Source organism: Dreissena polymorpha, chromosome 5 (assembly GCF_020536995.1).
Source record: "Dreissena polymorpha isolate Duluth1 chromosome 5, UMN_Dpol_1.0, whole genome shotgun sequence".
NCBI classification, from domain to species: Eukaryota; Metazoa; Mollusca; class Bivalvia; order Myida; family Dreissenidae; genus Dreissena; species Dreissena polymorpha.
The window spans coordinates 50,503,036-50,520,881 of NC_068359.1; the positions used below are offsets into that span (position 1 = coordinate 50,503,036).

Sequence of the window (17,846 nt, forward strand, 5' to 3'; positions counted from 1 at the left end):
TCGTATCTGCTCATAATGTATTATTATTACTATAATAACTAAACGTAAGTTACTTGGACAACGATCAACCGCCACCGTCCGAGGTCAATATAACTCAAGAAAGTAAAAGATTTAAAAAATAATACAAACGTTATTTGTAAACTAATTGAAATAATTAGATGTAGTAATATTTCATTATTTAAAAGTTGCGAACAACGTTACATGTACGTTCAAAAACATGGGTATAATAATTATCACTATTAAATTAATGTAATGATAATTTAATATATAAAATTTATATTTCTCTCCAAATTAATTAAATGGTTATTGTTATTCCTGTAACCTATGAGCCGCAACTATCCATTTTCATGGTGGTACATCAAATCAGCTAGCTTATAGTACCTGCTTCTGTGTGCGTTTATAAATAAACTTTATAATAAAACATTATTTATTGCTAAATATAGTCCGTCATGTTTGAGAAAGAATCTATAAGCTTTATTGAACAACTTCAAGTCGCCATATATCCAAAACTGATAATTGAAAATCGGATACCTATTATTTTGTTTTTGTTAAAGTGTATATATCTTTCATTATTTTTCATTCATATGAGCTATATAGATTATGCTCATACTTTGCATGTTATTACAAAAAAAAAATTAACTCGGCGCCTTTGTCCTATATCGTGACACACCTTCTACAGGCCTATTTAAATAAAAGACATAAGTACAGTATAATATTTAAAAGTCATTATGTTAATGTTTAAAATCATAAGAAGAATAACTTAATCGAAATATTACCGGATTTAAACTGTCATGGTTGAGTTAAAGATCGGGAAATGCTAATTTGGCCATTGTATATATTTCAAATGCCATAATTCAGAAGTGCTTCATTAGATCTAACTCATTTTCGAACTTTCTGAGATACTAGGATATTTTACTCACAAAAACATTTCCAAATGTCACCATGGTCATATTTAAACTATTTGAATTATTGAGCATTATTTTTCTGTTAGCAGAATTGTTACATTTGACGCCGCTTTCTTCATGCCGCCGCCTTCCAACACGCAGCCATTTTGGTAATTATTAGTATACGCCCGATGTTATAACAATAACAGTAAGCAATAATTGTATACAATATACAACAAGATACAAGATACAAACATTTATTTAAAGTCGGTTTACAGTAATAACAGTTCAACATTAGCTATGTATAGCTATTTACCGACACATACAAACGTATTATGGTTCTGTACAGGGCATATATAAATACAAATCATTTTTTCTTGTTAAAGTGCCAAAGGCATATTCAGTTTTAGTAACAACCCACATGCTAATAAATTAATAACTATATATAAAAATATATACACATATAAAATACACATATTATTGTAAAAACAAGGAGCTTGCAAACAATAGTAAAAACTGGCATGCTAAATAAATGAGATGAAGAGATTATTATGTAGTTTTAAAAGTAAGCTAGTTTTAAAAGTAAGCCATGGGTGTTTGAAAAAAAGAAAGTAAGATATGGAATAAAAACATAATTACTAATGTAAGTAATAAAAATTAAAAGATTATTCTACCATATATCTCACACATTAAAAAATTATGTTGAACGTATATTTAACTTACTAGTAATCTAACTTACATATTTAATAACCACTTTCCCTTCATGAACAAATATGATCGTATGCCACATCTTTGTAGACGTATTCACTGTTTTGGTGAATAAACAATTGGCGTAATACATTTAATAAATTTTGATGTACAATATAGATAACAGATATAGACTACACACTTATCAACAAATTTCTGATCTGTTATTTTCAGTATCTTTAAATCGATGTTTAAACAGTCATACAATACTTTTATGTGGTTTATGTAGTATAAACCATTCATGGCCCTGCAGACAACTTTTTGTTGTTGATAGAGAATTAAAAGTAAGTCTTACTTCGAAAGAGATCAATACGGCAATAGACGGGTAATAGGATATATCATACTTTCCGGCTTATTTTAATTAACTGGTTTCCAGCTTTCCACTCGTCTTTATCTATGACTTCCTCTGGATGGGAACCAATTACAAGCGATTCACCACCGGGGGTCAGATGTCAAAGATATCTAATTTCGCACAGTGCTAGTGCTTAGAACGTCTCAGAATCAGTGATGTGGCAGGTTTTTCAGTGAACATGCAGTCAGTGATAGGCGTGAATTGTTGTTGTTTTATTTTCCTATAATTGTAAGAGTTTTATTGAAAAACGATTGTAAATCCTAGATGAAAATGGACTTGTTTACATGGATGACATTTCTATCACTGTGTGCTTGGTGCCAATGCATTAATGGTAAGTGAAAGTTATTAAAGTTTAAGTTGTTAAAGTTTGTACTCTTAAACTTCTTGTTTGTAGGCCCTAAGTGTAAAATACTTATAAAGACAACTTCATGTGTAACTTTTTTATTAAAATGAGACAGAATTTGTATTGAAGGCATCGAAATGTGTTTCTTTTATCAGATATGCATACTTGCGATTTTCTTATCTTGGTGATATCTTAAAATGATAACTTCTGAATACGTGACCTCATACATGTACCTGCTACACAACGTATTCGTGTGGGGATTTTTTTAATAATAACAATAAAAAAGGTATCATAATGTCAATGTTTTATGTTGTTAATTTATATAAATGAATATTTTATTTTGTATAATTGTTTTATTAAATTATAGGTAAACTATCAAGTTCAGCATAATGAATATTATTTTTAAAAGGGGAAATGTGTCAAACCCCTTATAAAAACTGTATAAGTAAATGCGGGAAATGTGTCAAAACCCTTATAAAAACAGTATAAGTAAATGCTAACATACTAACCAAGCGCCATGTATGCTGTATATTCAAGATGGTTTATTATGCCCCCCTTCGAAGAAGAGGGGGGTATATTGTTTTGCACATGTTGGTAGGTCGGTCGGTCGGTCCGTCCACCAGATGGTTTCCGGATGATAACTCAAGAACGCTTAGGCCTAGGATCATGAAAATTCATAGGTACATTTATCATGACTTGCAGATGACCCCTATTGATTTTGAGGTCACAAGGTCAAAGGTCAAGGTCACAGTGACTCGAAATAGTAAAATGGTTTCCGGATGATAACTCAAGAACGCTTACGCCTAGGACCATGAAACTTCATAGGTACATTGATCATGACTCGCAGATGACCCCTATTTATTTTCAGGTCACTTAGGTAAAAGGTCAAGGTCACAGTGACTTGAAATAGAACAATGGTTTCCGGATGATAACTCAAGAACGCTTACGCCTAGGATCATGAAACTTCATAGGTACATTGATCATGACTGGCAGATGACCCTATTGATGTTCAGGTCACTAGGTCAAAGGTCAAGGTCACAGTGATTCATTTATTGTGTTTGTCCAAAACTTTAACCTTGGTTAAAGCTTTGCAATATCTAAAATGGTTTCCGGATGATAACTCAAGAATGCTTACGCCTAGGATCATGAAACTTCATAGGTACATTGATCATGACTGGCAGATGACTCCTATTGAATTTCAGGTCACTAAGACTATGTCAAAGGTCAAGGTCACAGTGACTCGAAACAGTAAAATGGTTTCCTGATGATAACTCAAGAATAGTAAGGCCTAGGATCATGAAACTTCATAGGTACATTGATTATGACTGGCAGATGACTCCTATTGATTTTCAGGTCACTAGGTCAAAGTCACAGTGACAAAAAACGTATTCACTCAATGGCTGCCACTACAACTGACAGCATGCATGTTTTACAAAAGCCCAAGTGTTTAAGTTTCATGCCACTACCATCTCGTGACACTCAGGTATTTCTTTTGAAAAAAGGGAAGTGGTTTCGTCCCAGTACTCATATATGGCTGGATAGGTATAGACATGAATCATATTGGGAGGCGTTCGCACATCTTGCAATGTAAGAAGAAAAGAAACTTCACAAAATATTTTTTGAAGATTTATTTTACATTTACTATTAAAACATTTTTCAATACATTTACAATATTTTATTGTAATATGCATTGTAATATGCATTGTAATATGCATATGTAACAGAACTATTAAAAACTTAAGGCGATTTTATTGTTAACATTAAATATTAAACATATAACTCTTAACTGTGTGTAAAGTCATGTGTACATGTACATGCCAAATAACATGTGCATAATCTTGAGGGGCCTATGTCAGATATGAAACATCATTTTGCCATTTCAATTAAGGCATTATTGATTAAATCAAAGTGTAAACTAAATTGATAAACAAGTAAATGCCATAAATGAATTAGATCTTGGGGATAATTTTTTTATTGCAATTAGTATTTTCTTATAGGATTAGCACATGTGCAGATTATGGTGTACATGACAAACTGCATGTACATGTATTTGCTGTATTATACAGGACAATCTTCCCCAAACACACACCCTTATTGATTAACAATCTATGAAACTGACCAGTCAGAACTGATAAGCCCTTTCTCTGCAAATAGAGGTGTCCTTCATATGCCTTATCAAAACAGAATCAGATATCACACAGATGCCTCAACCCCGAATTAAATAGGAGTTGAAAGTTTAGAGAAGGCTAAGTGCTGGTATGTTTCAATACATGTAAATGTATACAAAATTACAAAAGTTTTGTTGGGTGTTACTGTGAAGTGTCAATTTGTGTTAAATTTAGTGTTGTACTGACTCTTTCATAGACAATAACCTTAAATAAAGGACTTCCATATGTGATGATGAAAGTTGTTGAGAGTTTCTCTCAAATTTATGTTGATTGGGTTTCAATACTTATAGATGATGAATACAAATTATTCTATATTTGAGGTGCTCAAGATAGAAATGGTTTTACACCTTTGTTTAGCTTTGTCTGATAATAGGCTTACATATTTATATGAAACACACTGAATTAAGTAATACAAGTTAAGAATGCCTGCCCATGTTTTGCAAAATTTGAAGTGTTTTTATAAGACATTAATTAAACCTTTACCACATAGAAACATATTTTGACGCACTTGTTATCCCTTAGAAAGTTAAATTTAATTAAAGACCTTTCTTACTAGATTCAAGTTTTAAAGGCTTCATTTCCAATCCTTAGATACTAATGAGCAGCAACAACAGCATAAAACCTGAACAGAGGTACATCCTAAGAGTTACTCGCAGGCTGTTCTGGTTTTATGCTGGTTGCAATAGTTATTTTTACTTTCAAATTGCTTCTTATGGGAGAAAGGGTCAAGGATCCATCAGGATAAACTGTTTGCATACCTTTAATGGTCAAGTTGTTCCTGCCTGTTAAACATCTGTTAAGAGCAGATTATGTAACCAGTTGTAATGCTTCAAGACAATATGCATATATATCCTGTTTACTTTGACACCATTTGCTAGATTATGACAGATCACTTAAAGCAGTTGTTTATTAGACATAATGATATTACAACTTGTGTTGTTTGGTTTTTATGTCCCCCACCACTATAGTTGGGGACATATTGTGTGTGCCCCGTCTGTTGGTTTGTTTGTTTGTTTTTTTGCCCCAACTTTAACATTTGCAATAACTTTTGCAATATTCAAGATAGCAACTTGGTATTTGGCATGCATGTTTATCTCATGGAGCTGCACATTTTGAGTGGTGAAAGGTCAATGTCATCCGTCAAGGTCAAATATATGGGTCAAAATCGCTCATTTAATGAATACTTTTGCTATATTGAAGATAGCAACTTGATATCTGGCATGCATGTGTATCTCATGGAGCTGCACATTTTGAGTGGTGAAAGGTCAAGGTCATCCTTCAAAGTCAAAGGTGAAATATATAGCTTCATAGCGGCGCAAAAGTGGACATGGTGTTTCTGACAAACACATATCTTGTTTACTTCAGGGTTTATACAGAGGTTCTTGTTTTTTCGGTGCCATTTGCATTTTTGAATTACACATAAAAACAAATGATGTACGTATTTTTTTCATATTTCATATGGTAAACCTCATATGTAAGCCGTGTTTACGTGGCTAAAACACAAAACCATGTCGCAGTATGCCTCAGAATATGCGATAGTACCGAATTTGGATGTTTATACATGTATGCATGAATTGGCGAATCACCGATATCCACTGCGATCATGGCAAATCGCGGCGAATCACCACACACTTCACAACGATGATAATGCACTCGTGCAACAGCGGAGTGACGAATCATGTGATTTTCCACTAAAAAAATCAAACTGTCCACCGTGACTCCGCGAATTTGGCAAAAATCACGGGTCGCGTAGTGTATGTTATTAGGGGACTGTAGCCACTGTTGAACATATATGTTTGTGCCTTGCTCTGGGTAAACTGGGTTTAATGTATGTGCTTAAATTGTCCTCCCAGATTAGCCTGTGTAGTCTGCACAGGCTTATCAGTGACAACACTTTGCATCAAAACATTTTTTGTTTATAAAAGACTTCCTTTAAACAAAACATACCTTACAATCGGAAAGGCGTTCGTACTCCAGAGACTTTTCATCAACACTACTTAATACACATGCATTACGCCAAGTTTTCCCAGAAATGGGCTCATATTTAAACCCCAGACCATAGTCTTTTAAATTTTTTATATGCATTGGAATTGAAAATATTGATATCAGTGCCTTCCATACGAATTTTTTCAGATGCCCTGGGGCCGTTAGAGGTAGTTTAGTGAGGGCAGCCCCTTCAATACATTACTTTTTTGTACATTTATGTATGATGTTATTTGGTGTTTAGTGACTCTTCAAAAAATAACACAGCTTTTAAGTTATTGATAGCAACATTGTTTTATTGCTTTAACCCTTTCACGCATAGATATGCATCATCCTGTCTCAATTGATTCCCCAAACATCCATATGAACCCGACTCTTATCTATTACTGCATACATGTGTACTAACTTCTTTTCCCCTCACTTCGCATTACCAGATAAATCCATAAATTCCATTTTTTAAATGCACATTTTGGTATAAATAGATGATACAAGTGCTAAAGAATTGTATAAACACAAACATTTTACTTAAGCATCAAATGAATTTTGGCAAATGTGGCTATTTTAAGTTTGATAAAATAAGTCCAATAGGGACTGGGTTTTTCCGTACTGGCTTTCCATCTGAAAACTGGAAAATCGTCTGATGTGCCGTTAGTGTTTTTGTACAACAATTAATACGCCCACTGGCACACTTTCCACGTGACATTGAATTTGTACATGTCTGCATTATTTTCGCACACTTTTTATTGAGACAAAGGAACAACACTAAATACATAAAACACTTAGTTGAAGCTAGACTTTGTTAATGTTGCATTAACATTAAAATTCGGAAGCTTGTTTCGGATTACAATTTTTTTTTCATTTGAGATTTCAACGAAACATTTATAGTTGTGTGTTATGATTTAAACACTAATTTGTTTACCTGCTTAAGTCGAATAAATAGCACTGTTTATTTGACGCTAGAATTTGCCAAAGGACGCGTTAGCATTAAAATTCTGAAGTGTGTTTCGGATTACAAGTATAATAATGATAATCGAACGAAACATAAACAGTTGCGCGTAATTAATTCTACGCTACACATACATATATGTACATGTAGGTGGATATCTTTTAACTCGATCCGCCGCGTACATATGCGGCAGATTTACTCCGCGAAAGTACGCGAGGTAAATACAGACTCGGCGTCGTTGCGCGGATCGATGCCGAGTGCCACGGCGATACGCCGCGTGAACACACGATTCGGCCGCCGCGGACTAATAATCTGGCCGTGGCGTAGCCGCGGATTATGTTTGTGCCGCTTTGGCTGTACTGTATCTCACTTAGTTGGTGCCAAAAATTCGTTACAATATCGAACCTAAGTTTTCAAAAGGTTTTCTTTGAAGACAAGATAGTTTTTAGCTCGGCTGTTTTCGGAGAAAACCCGAGGTATTGTCATAGCCAGCTCGCCGTCCGAGGTAGGCGTCATACTAAAACTTTAACATTGGCTCTAAAATCAAAGTGCTTCCACCTACAACTTTGAAACTTCATATGTAGATGCACCTTGATGAGTTGTACACACCACACCCATTTTGGGTCACTAGGTCAAAGTTCAAGGTCACTGTGACCTCTAATATAATACTTAAACATAGGCTCTAAAATCAAAGTGCTTCCACCTACAACTTTGAAACTTCATATGTAGATGCACCTTGATGAGTTTTACATGCCTCGCCCATTTTTGGGTCACTAAGTCAAAGGTCAAGGTCACTGTGACCTAAAAAAAATAATTTCTGACAAGCTTTCGCAGCCGAGCGTGGCACCCGTTGTGCGGTGCTCTTGTTAAGTTTTTTTTTACAACAATACAGCTCAGTATCGCTTGTCGCGAAAAAGATGTTAACTTAGATATTTTAACTTCCGTGACCGTTAACATCCGTTACAAAATCAGTATAAATCGATTAACCCTAAGTGAGTCGCTGACACTGACAAAATAATGCTGAGGAATGGATTAAAGTTGATATTGGTGATTATTGTGCAGCTTTGTATATTTCTTAGTGGTAAATAGCAGTGCTCCAGCTAGGATTTGAAAAGGGCATTTTTTGTCAAAAGGGCACTTTGGACGCGCAGTATTTTGTCAAAAAGGCAAATTCGAGCGCGCGGGCTTTTCTGGAATGCTTCCTCATGCATGTTTATTGATACATTGTATGTCAACCCATGCGAAAGACATCGGACCTCGGACATTTCCGATAAAATTTGCTGAGGTCCTGTATTATTCCCGACAATGTCGGACCTTGTGTCCGACCATAAATAAATTGTGTGTTTTGGTAAAAAAAAATGTGTAATGTGGCTGTGTAATGTGACTATTATTCGATATTAGACAACAATATGAATGCGGATTATCGGATATCTAAGTGACTTCTGCCATTTGTTAAAAGGACGTAATACTGCCGGTTTTGGGCATAATTTACGACCGGAAGCGCTGACTGAACGGGTGTAAATTTCGTTATTTTATTGTATTTAGAATTGTTAAACATTGTGAACGTTATAACGATTAAACACTATACAATATATTTTTTATTGCTTGTTTAAAGCAGAATAAGATCCGGTAAAATGTGGTGAGGTCAGGTAAATTTTAAAACTTATCGGACCTCATGTCCGGTAAGATTTTTTGTCTTTCGCATGGGTTGATATGTTATTTATAATTGTTAGAATAAATTATTCCCATCATCATTAAACATTTCAAATTTAATGACTACAATGAGGAATATATTAATTACAATGTATTTTAATAAGAGATTTATTAATCATCATAATATGTAAAAAAAAAATATATATATATATATATATTTTATTTTTTTTTAAGGCCAGGGGGGGCCCTAGGAAGGGCAGGGCGGAGGTTTGGGAGGGCAGGGAGAGGTTTGGGAGGGCAGGGCGGGGCGCCCTTCGATTCAGGCCTAGCTGGAGCACTGTAAATAGGGTTTGTTACGAAAATTGATGAACCAAAATCAACTTTATGGAAGAAGTTGGGAAGAAAAACATATCATTCCGCTGGCAATCAAAGCGTGACGAAATTTGGATCCCCAATCCGGATATCTTAACGAAGATCCCAGAGCCATACCCTTATGGGTCTAGAAAAGATTCTTTATATTAGGGAGTGAAATACTTGACGTCATTGAGCGAATATATGAACAGAGAACAGAGGTCTAAAATCATTAAAATCATTAACTTCTGTTACCTGAAACATACTGATATCTGAAAGACCATTTACTGATTTAGGCATGTCAAGTTTGCAAATATATTAACTATTCAGAAGTTTGTTGTCTTAAACATGAACAGAATGTTGCTTAGGTGACCCAATCTGTCTGTGTATGAAGTTCGAGTGAATGATCCAATATTCATGAGTTCAAAATGTAACAAGATATTGCCAAGCAATATGTTCCCCTTCCGGTGAAACTGCACCACTGTCAGTAATTTATATATATATATATATATATATATTTGTTGCCATAGCAACCAGAAATCTTGATGTAGGAACAAAATGAAAAGTCGTGCATAATCATGATTATGTCCATATTGCCATCTATCGATGTTTCAAGTTTCATGTAAAAATATAAAGAACTTTTAAAGTTATAACAGGATCCAGAAAAGTGTGACTGACTAACACAGACAGACAGAGCGCAAACCATAAGTCCCCTCCGGTTTCACCAGTAGGAGGCAACTAGTGTTTAGGGTTAATGTCTCCACAGTAATTCAGTGACATTCATGTTTGTTTAAATATTAACAGCCATTTCTGCATTTTATGATGACAAATACTTACATGAAAATAGTTGTGATAAAACTAGCCTTAGCAAATGGTTTGTTTGTTTAAATTTACAACAATTTTAACGGAGAATTAAATTCCGTTACATTTCAAATTTCTTAAAAATATATATTTACTCACAAGTGGCGGCACATTGTAAGGTGGTGTCAATATGCTTCTAACGCTACGCTACATATACATTTAAACTTGTATGGTATAATTTGCAATTTAGAGAGTCATTCCTGTGTTTGATTTAAAATGTTTAAGTTAAAACTACATTCCATTTCTCATATTTGTGAGGTTTTCGATACGCTCACAAAATGCTGCGTATGTGTGCGAATATGTTTCCAGTAACCTTACCTAAACTATAATGTATATTTAGTGACTAAATATTGTATTCTATTGTATTCTAAGAAAATAAGGACCGTGTTTTGTCATTTAAAAAAAGCTGATGTTACTGTTAACTTCCGTTACTTTTTACTTTTGTTCAAGTGTTACACAGCAAATACGTTGGTTTCTAGCGTTTGTCATGCTGTTATGTCAGAAACATTATACATGGCTGGTTCAAATAAATTATACACAATTATTCTGTTGATTTCCTTTTCTCGCAATGTCAATGTAACTAATGCAAAATGAAGGAATAACTGTAAAACAAAAGCTTAGATGATGCAATCTGAATACTAGTAGTCAAATATCTCATCAGCTGTTTGCGATTTTATCATCATTCTGTCGTACCATACGTTGGAATGTGTTGATGATATAGTCATTCGCCAGAAATGTCCTATTTACAAAAAATGTATATCTACAGGATAGAGGGATTGACAAAATGATTGAAGTAGAAGTTTAACTTCCGTTATCTTATTTTTGATAAAATTGTGTTTTACATTGTTTATAATGATGATATAATATGTTATGTACCCTATTACAAATTTTATGGCAATTGTTGCCCACCATACTTGAATTTTTTTCCTTTTGTAACATTAGCGCGATATAATGGAGTGACCTAGATTTTACGGACAATATGACAGGTTATGACCTTTATGCTGTTACGTTTTTAATTCTCACACCAAAGTAAAATAAATGGGAATGTTTTGTGAAATAATGATTTTCTTAGGGATTAAACATAAACTTTAGGGAATATATCGCATTTTTTGCTACAAACCCTTCTCAAAAAAGTGTGTGAAATGTACGTTTTACGTACGTTTTGCATGCGTTAAACGTGGCGGTATTGGCACTGCGTTTTTTGTGCGCTTTTTCATACCGAGTGAGTTTTTAACAAAAACAAACAAACAAGAAAATGTGCGCTTTTTGTGGATAAATGTGCGCTTTATGTGCGTTAAACGTGTGATTTTTATAAGTGTGTTCAATGTGTGCTTTTATGTGCGTTAAATGTGCGTTAAACGTGCGCTTTTTATATAAGTGTGTTTTTGACTACCATTTATGTGTGTAAAATGTGCGCTTTTAAGTGCGTTAAATGTGCGCTTTTTGTGAGTTAAATGTGCGCTTTTTTATTTAAAAGCGCACATTTAACTCACAAAAAGCGCAGTTATAACCCACATAAAAGCGCACATGTGTGTTAAAGTGCGCTTTTATGTGCGTTAAATGTGCGTTAAACGTGCGCTTTTTATAAGTGCGTTTTTGACTGCCATTTATGTGTCTAAAATGTGCCGTTTTAAGTGCGTTAAATGTGCGCTTTTTGTGAGTTAAATGTGCGCTTTTTTATTTAAAAAGCGCACATTTAACTCACGAAAAGCGCAGTTATAACCCACATAAAAGCGCACATGTGTTAAATGTGCGCTTTTATGTGCGTTAAATGTGCGCTTTTTAAATAAAAAAGCGCACATTTAACTCACAAAAAGCGCACATTTTACGCACGTTAAGCGCAGTTATAAGCCACACAAAACGCACAATTTACGCATATGAATGGCAGCAAAAAACGCACTCACAAAAAGCACACATGTGCGTTAAAGGTGCATCTTTTGCCTAAACAGTTGATTCAATTTTATGCTGTTAAAAGTTTTTTTTAATTCAGATATGCAATAAAAACCAATAATTATATAAACATATACATTTGTGTATTTTAATAATTACAAGATCATTCAATTTTATACTTTAATGTACACCAACATTTTTTAACATACATGAGTAATTAAATATCAATGGCAATTTGATGAAATAAATATAAACATAATTTGATTATAAATAAACAAAAAATAATAGCATACTATAATAACATGTACAGTATATACACACGAACAGCTATATACATATGAAAGATGCATATCAATCAAGGTCTTTCAGCATTTCTTTGAGGCAGCGGAGTGCAGCTCTCATCTTTCTCTCCAAGTCTGCCACCAGCCGGTCAAACTTCTTTGCAACTATTATACTGTCATGGCTTTTTCGCGATGCGTCTCGTGCATGATCTCATTTGATCAGGTCCTGAAAGATATTTTATAATGTAAGTGTTGAATATTGCTGTTATGGTAATCTTGTTGCTATAAAAATTATAAATTTAAATCAAGACTAGTTTGTTTGCTTGTTGTTTTTGGTTGTTTATTTTGCAATTTTAATCCCCAGATCACATGTGACTTAACGATTTTCATAAATAAATACGTTTGATAGAAAATACTGTTCGAAAATGTACGATACGTGGTCTCATTTTGCTGTGTGGACTGGTCGGAAGTGTGACACCTTTCAAAATGCAATAACCAGTACCCTGTATAGTTTTACCTCTAAACAAATCCAGCTTTTCTTGGTCAAGGAGAGGGCGCGGTTTTCCCACTCCTGTTCTCCTCATGTCGGCCAGCTTGTGCAGGGTAAAACCTGGTATTCAAGTCCATACATCAGGTAGTCTCTCTTTTGCTCCCTTTTTTTGGCAGGCGATGCGATGATGCACATTCTTTCCATGGGGTTTAACCTTTAAATTTAAAAGTTCTCATTTAATATGGGGGAAAAATCTGTTCATTAATGACCAAAAATAGGTATAAATAACTTTAAGATGACAATAACCATAAAATACAGCCATAATAATTCAAATGGTGTTGTTTTTCTTTAAAATTGCATTACATTTACTCATCCATTAACATTTCCCAGTGACAATACATAAATATGATAATAATCATAATTACAATTCAATAAACTAAATAAAAAAGGGATGCAGAATTGAAAATACGAACCTGTTACAACAGACTGTTCTTCAGTATTCCAAAAATACAGGCAGTTGTTGAACTAGACCATATCACTTTATATGTCTTTAACCACCCACTTTTAATCTCCTTTATTGTTGATTTACACATTGTAGTAAATACACATTTTTTTCATCACACAATACTTCATGCTGAAAGTATTTCAAGACCTTTTACACTAGAATAATAAGTCTTAATTCTAGCTTAAAGTCAGTTGTGATGCTGCTTGTTTTCAAAAAATAACTTCCTATCTGTGTTCTCAAATAGATGGTGCCTGAACAAATCAAAAGTATATCAACACCCCATAGTTAGGCTTAGATGGAGGACTGATAGGGACTGGCTATTCTCTTATCTGATACCATGCTGTGTCTAAGCCAAAAATTGCATAATTTGAGAAATACTGATAAGGCAGTCATTTCAACACCAAAATATTTATTGAATAATACACAGCACCCTTAACACATTATATTTAATTGTAAATATTTAAATATAACATGCTGAATGGTTTTAGCAAATAATATTAATAGTATAAATATTATTTTAATTGCCTTTTAAAATGTATGTTTATGGTCAATGTGGTAGACATTAATTGTATTAGGGTATAAATATCAGTATAAGAAAGTTCAAATACTTATTTATGTTGAGGAAATATAATTGATACTATCAAGCCCACATAATTCTTTTGACACTTTCAATATTTTTAATTAGTTACACACAGTCTGATTTAGGTGGAAATTTTTAGAAATGTTTGAGATTAAAACGTAAGCAATAGGGTATGCATTGAAATTGTATGATAAAGTATGTAAACATTAAACAGGTTAATATGGACAACCAGTAATTATTCAAACTGCCCCTTATATTATTACAGGTTACTGAGATATATGTCTATGTTTAATCATTTGATGTAAATAAATTGTTAGAGCCTGCAACAATTTCGTTTCTTGTTCAATTTCTGTACAACATTTGCTAAACAGTTGTTAAAGACACACTTTTTAAGAAGTGTGTTAAACATGTGTCTTTTTAGATACATCCTTTTAAAACAGATCATATGATAAAAACGCACTTATGAAATAAAAGACTAACTTATGCTTAAAAAAGACGCACATCAAAATAGAAAAACGCACTTTTGTGAGAAAAAACCCACATCTGTAAACCTTAAAACACACTTCTTAGATAAAAGACGCACTTCCTAAATAAAAGACGCACTTCTTAGAAAAAAAACACACATTTTGCTCACATCTACACTCAAAAGCGCACTTACAGATGAAGAAAACACACAAAAAACGCACTTCCTAAATAAAAGACGCACTTCTTAGATAAAAAACACACATTTTGCTCACATCTACACTCAAAAGCGCACTTACAGATTAAAAAAACACAAAAAAAACGCACTTTTTCACTAAAATAACGCACTTGAAAAGTAAAAACGCACAAAAAGCGCACTTAAATGCACTTTTGAACACTGAAAACGCACATATTAACAAAAAACACACAATTAACGCACTTTTAAGTGCGCTAAATGTGTGTTTTGGTAAAAAGTGCGTTTTTATTTGACAAGGGAAGTAATTTATTTTTGACAAGTACCACAATACAGTGGGGTCCTATGACAATACTTGAAAAATACTCTATTTCATACGATTGTGAATATTTTGCAAACGGAAAATAATCGATTAGAACAAAAAAATGTTCAAACTTCTGAAAAAGTGTTCTTGTGAATATTTTGCATTTAAGGTAAATAAATGTAATTGATTAGAACAAAAAAATGTTCATACTTCTGAAGAACCGTTCTTTTGAAAACCTTTTCTGGTTGTATGATCTAATGACATTGATTTTTTACTATTTTGCAAGGTACATGTAAATGGTCCAAAATGGCACCGCACCAAAAAAACGAGAATGGCTGTATAGTCAAAGACACTTAATACATTCAAGATCGATATTACGTTATGTTCATATCTTCCATTTGTGAGATTTTGAAATGTGATGGAATTTATTTATTTATTACCATATAATCTCCCAGCATTTTTAATCCTTCCTCATACAAGTCTACAACAAGACCCTACATAATCCTTCCTCATACAAGTCTACAACAAGACCCTTCATAATCCTTCCTCATACAAGTCTACAACAAGACCCTACATAATCCTTCCTCATACAAGTCTACAACAAGACCCTACATAATCCTTCCTCATACAAGTCTACAACAAGACCCTACATAATCCTTCCTCATACAAGTCTACAACAAGACCCTTCATAATCCTTCCTCATACAAGTCTACAACAAGACCCTACATAATGCTAAAAATGGACTGAACTGAAGGAATAGATTATTTGTTATAAACTAATAAGGAGTAATCCCGAGCAGATTATTATGTGCACACTTCTGTTTGTTACATACAATACTGTCACGGTCTACAGGTTCTAGAACCTCAAAAATCAGTGTACTGGAAAAGTTGCCAATGTTCAACTCCCAGATAATATGACCATTTGGACCCCTTTGGTTCGATTGTCAATGTTTTAATGAAGAACTATGGGGGGAACTTTAAACTTGCAGTTAGTTTATAATTATACAAGACTCTTATACTACATTTGTGTATGTTGTTTATGTTTTTTCAGAGGATTTTGTCGTGGTGACCATAGCAACTGAAAACAATGATGGCTTGAGACGTTACTTGAGAAGTACAAAGAAATATGGACTGAACACTGAGGTTTGTATTATGTTTTTATGTGATGAGCCTAATGAAAAAATGACTTATTCTATGAACTTGATGCATGGCTTTCCATGGCTCAAAATTTTCTTTATCCAGATTTACCCTAGAACATAGAAATTCTGTACATTTTATTTATTTACTTTTATAGGGCTTTATAAAGAAACATTTGTAGACAAATTGACCTTTTTTAGCTTATTTGTAGCCATTGGCTTATTTTGAGAATTTCAGAGAAAATCCTGCTTTATGTGTAAGGGTGGCTAGTTTGCGAATAATATGGGTTTTATATTAAAGCTATTCTATTCATTATTTATTTATACCTGTACAAACAAAATTTTAGATGGGGTTAATTGGAGTCACTCTGTGTATCGAATGGTTGTTTAAAGACCAAACCATGGCCTAAGTATTTTGAGAGAACTAGACTCACATATGCTGGCAATTAAACGAAGACCAAGTTTTTCATCTCCATCTTGCAGATATGCATAAAACTATTATTTAATGTATAATAATCCATACAATCCTGCTCTATTTAGGCTTGAACATTGATGACAAAGCAATGCGTATACAGTGCTTCAGCTAGGCCTGAATTGAAGGGCGCCCCACCTTGCCCTTCCAAACCTCTGCCCTGCCCTTCCTAGGCCCCCCCCCCCGCCCTTTAAAAAATAAAAAATAAATAAATAAATTTACACATGATAATGAATATATCTCTTATGACATTGTAATTTATTTATTCCTCATTGTAGACATTATATTTGAATGGTTTAATGATAATGGGAGTAATATATTATAACAATTATTAATAAAATACAAATGTATACATTAACATGCAACAGGAAGCATTCCATAAATGCCTGCGCACTCGAAAGTGCCCTTTTGACAAAATACTGTGCGTCGAAAGTGCCCTTTTGACAAAAAAAGCCCCCCCCCCCCCCCCCGCCCTTTTCAAATCCAAGCTGGAGCACTGGTATGTACATGTATACTACATGTATCATTAGTTTTTTGTTAAGAATCTATAGCTGTTTGCGATTCCAGAGGGGTGATCTCGTGATAGTCAAGATGGCGACGTCCAAACCGAGACAGTTATTTTTCGCTGTTTTATACCCTTTATTACTTCTGTTTATTTTTTAAATGACGCTCACTTTCCAGCCATATCAGTAAAATGGTGATTAGCATTTATTTCGTATTTAAATTCGCTTTATATCTCGACTTTATTCCCCGCAAATTTTCTTAGTGGAGCCCTAATTAGGTCATCCCGCTAAGAAATTTCGCACAGAGTAAATTTAAGATATGGAGCGGATATTACTATGAAATATAAGCCAGTAACTTTCTTCCTAATATGGCTGGAAAGTGAGTGGAATAACAAAAAATAATACAAATAATAAAGGGTATAAAACGACGAAAAATACCTGCCTCGGCATGGACATTGTCATCTTGTTTGTCACGTGATTTCCCCCTTTGGATTCACTCTGGTCCAAGTGAAATAAATTGTAGTGGGGGTAACCTGTTCCCAATTTGGTGTGTGTGTGTGTGTGTTGTTCAGAGTTGGATGTGCCGAGCTGCCCTTTATATCGCCCTTCTTTTGTTCTTATCATATATACATGTAACAATAAAGTAATAATTTGATAAGTAGGAATTTCTTATCAATGACTTCAACACTATGGCCACAGGGTGCCTACATGAAGTACTTATTTGTATACTACATGTAGTATAC

The 17,846-nt window shown here is 33.9% G+C and overlaps 1 protein-coding gene and 2 long non-coding RNA genes across 4 annotated transcripts in view; 1 reads left to right on the forward strand and 2 right to left on the reverse strand.

The window, feature by feature from the left end:
- Positions 1–17,846, reverse strand: part of LOC127832512 (uncharacterized) — a 270,730-nt gene that overhangs the window by 51,391 nt on the left and 201,493 nt on the right. The window lies entirely within an intron of this gene.
- LOC127832507 (procollagen-lysine,2-oxoglutarate 5-dioxygenase 1-like) overlaps positions 1,993–17,846 on the forward strand; it is a 49,358-nt gene continuing 33,504 nt past the window's right edge. Inside the window, exons 1-2 of one of the 2 annotated variants that reach the window (XM_052358009.1) lie at positions 1,993–2,314; positions 16,044–16,135. In XM_052358009.1, the coding sequence (XP_052213969.1) occupies positions 2,248–2,314; positions 16,044–16,135 (159 nt within the window). In that variant the 5' untranslated portion in view covers positions 1,993–2,247. The remainder of the gene's footprint in view (positions 2,315–16,043; positions 16,136–17,846) is intronic. The other variant, XM_052358010.1, reaches the window with a different exon arrangement.
- LOC127832513 (uncharacterized) lies at positions 12,413–13,595 on the reverse strand. The gene is made up of 3 exons (XR_008026940.1): positions 13,423–13,595; positions 12,977–13,163; positions 12,413–12,685 (listed from the first exon to the last, which is right to left on the reverse strand). It is a non-coding gene; the product is annotated as an uncharacterized LOC127832513 (long non-coding RNA).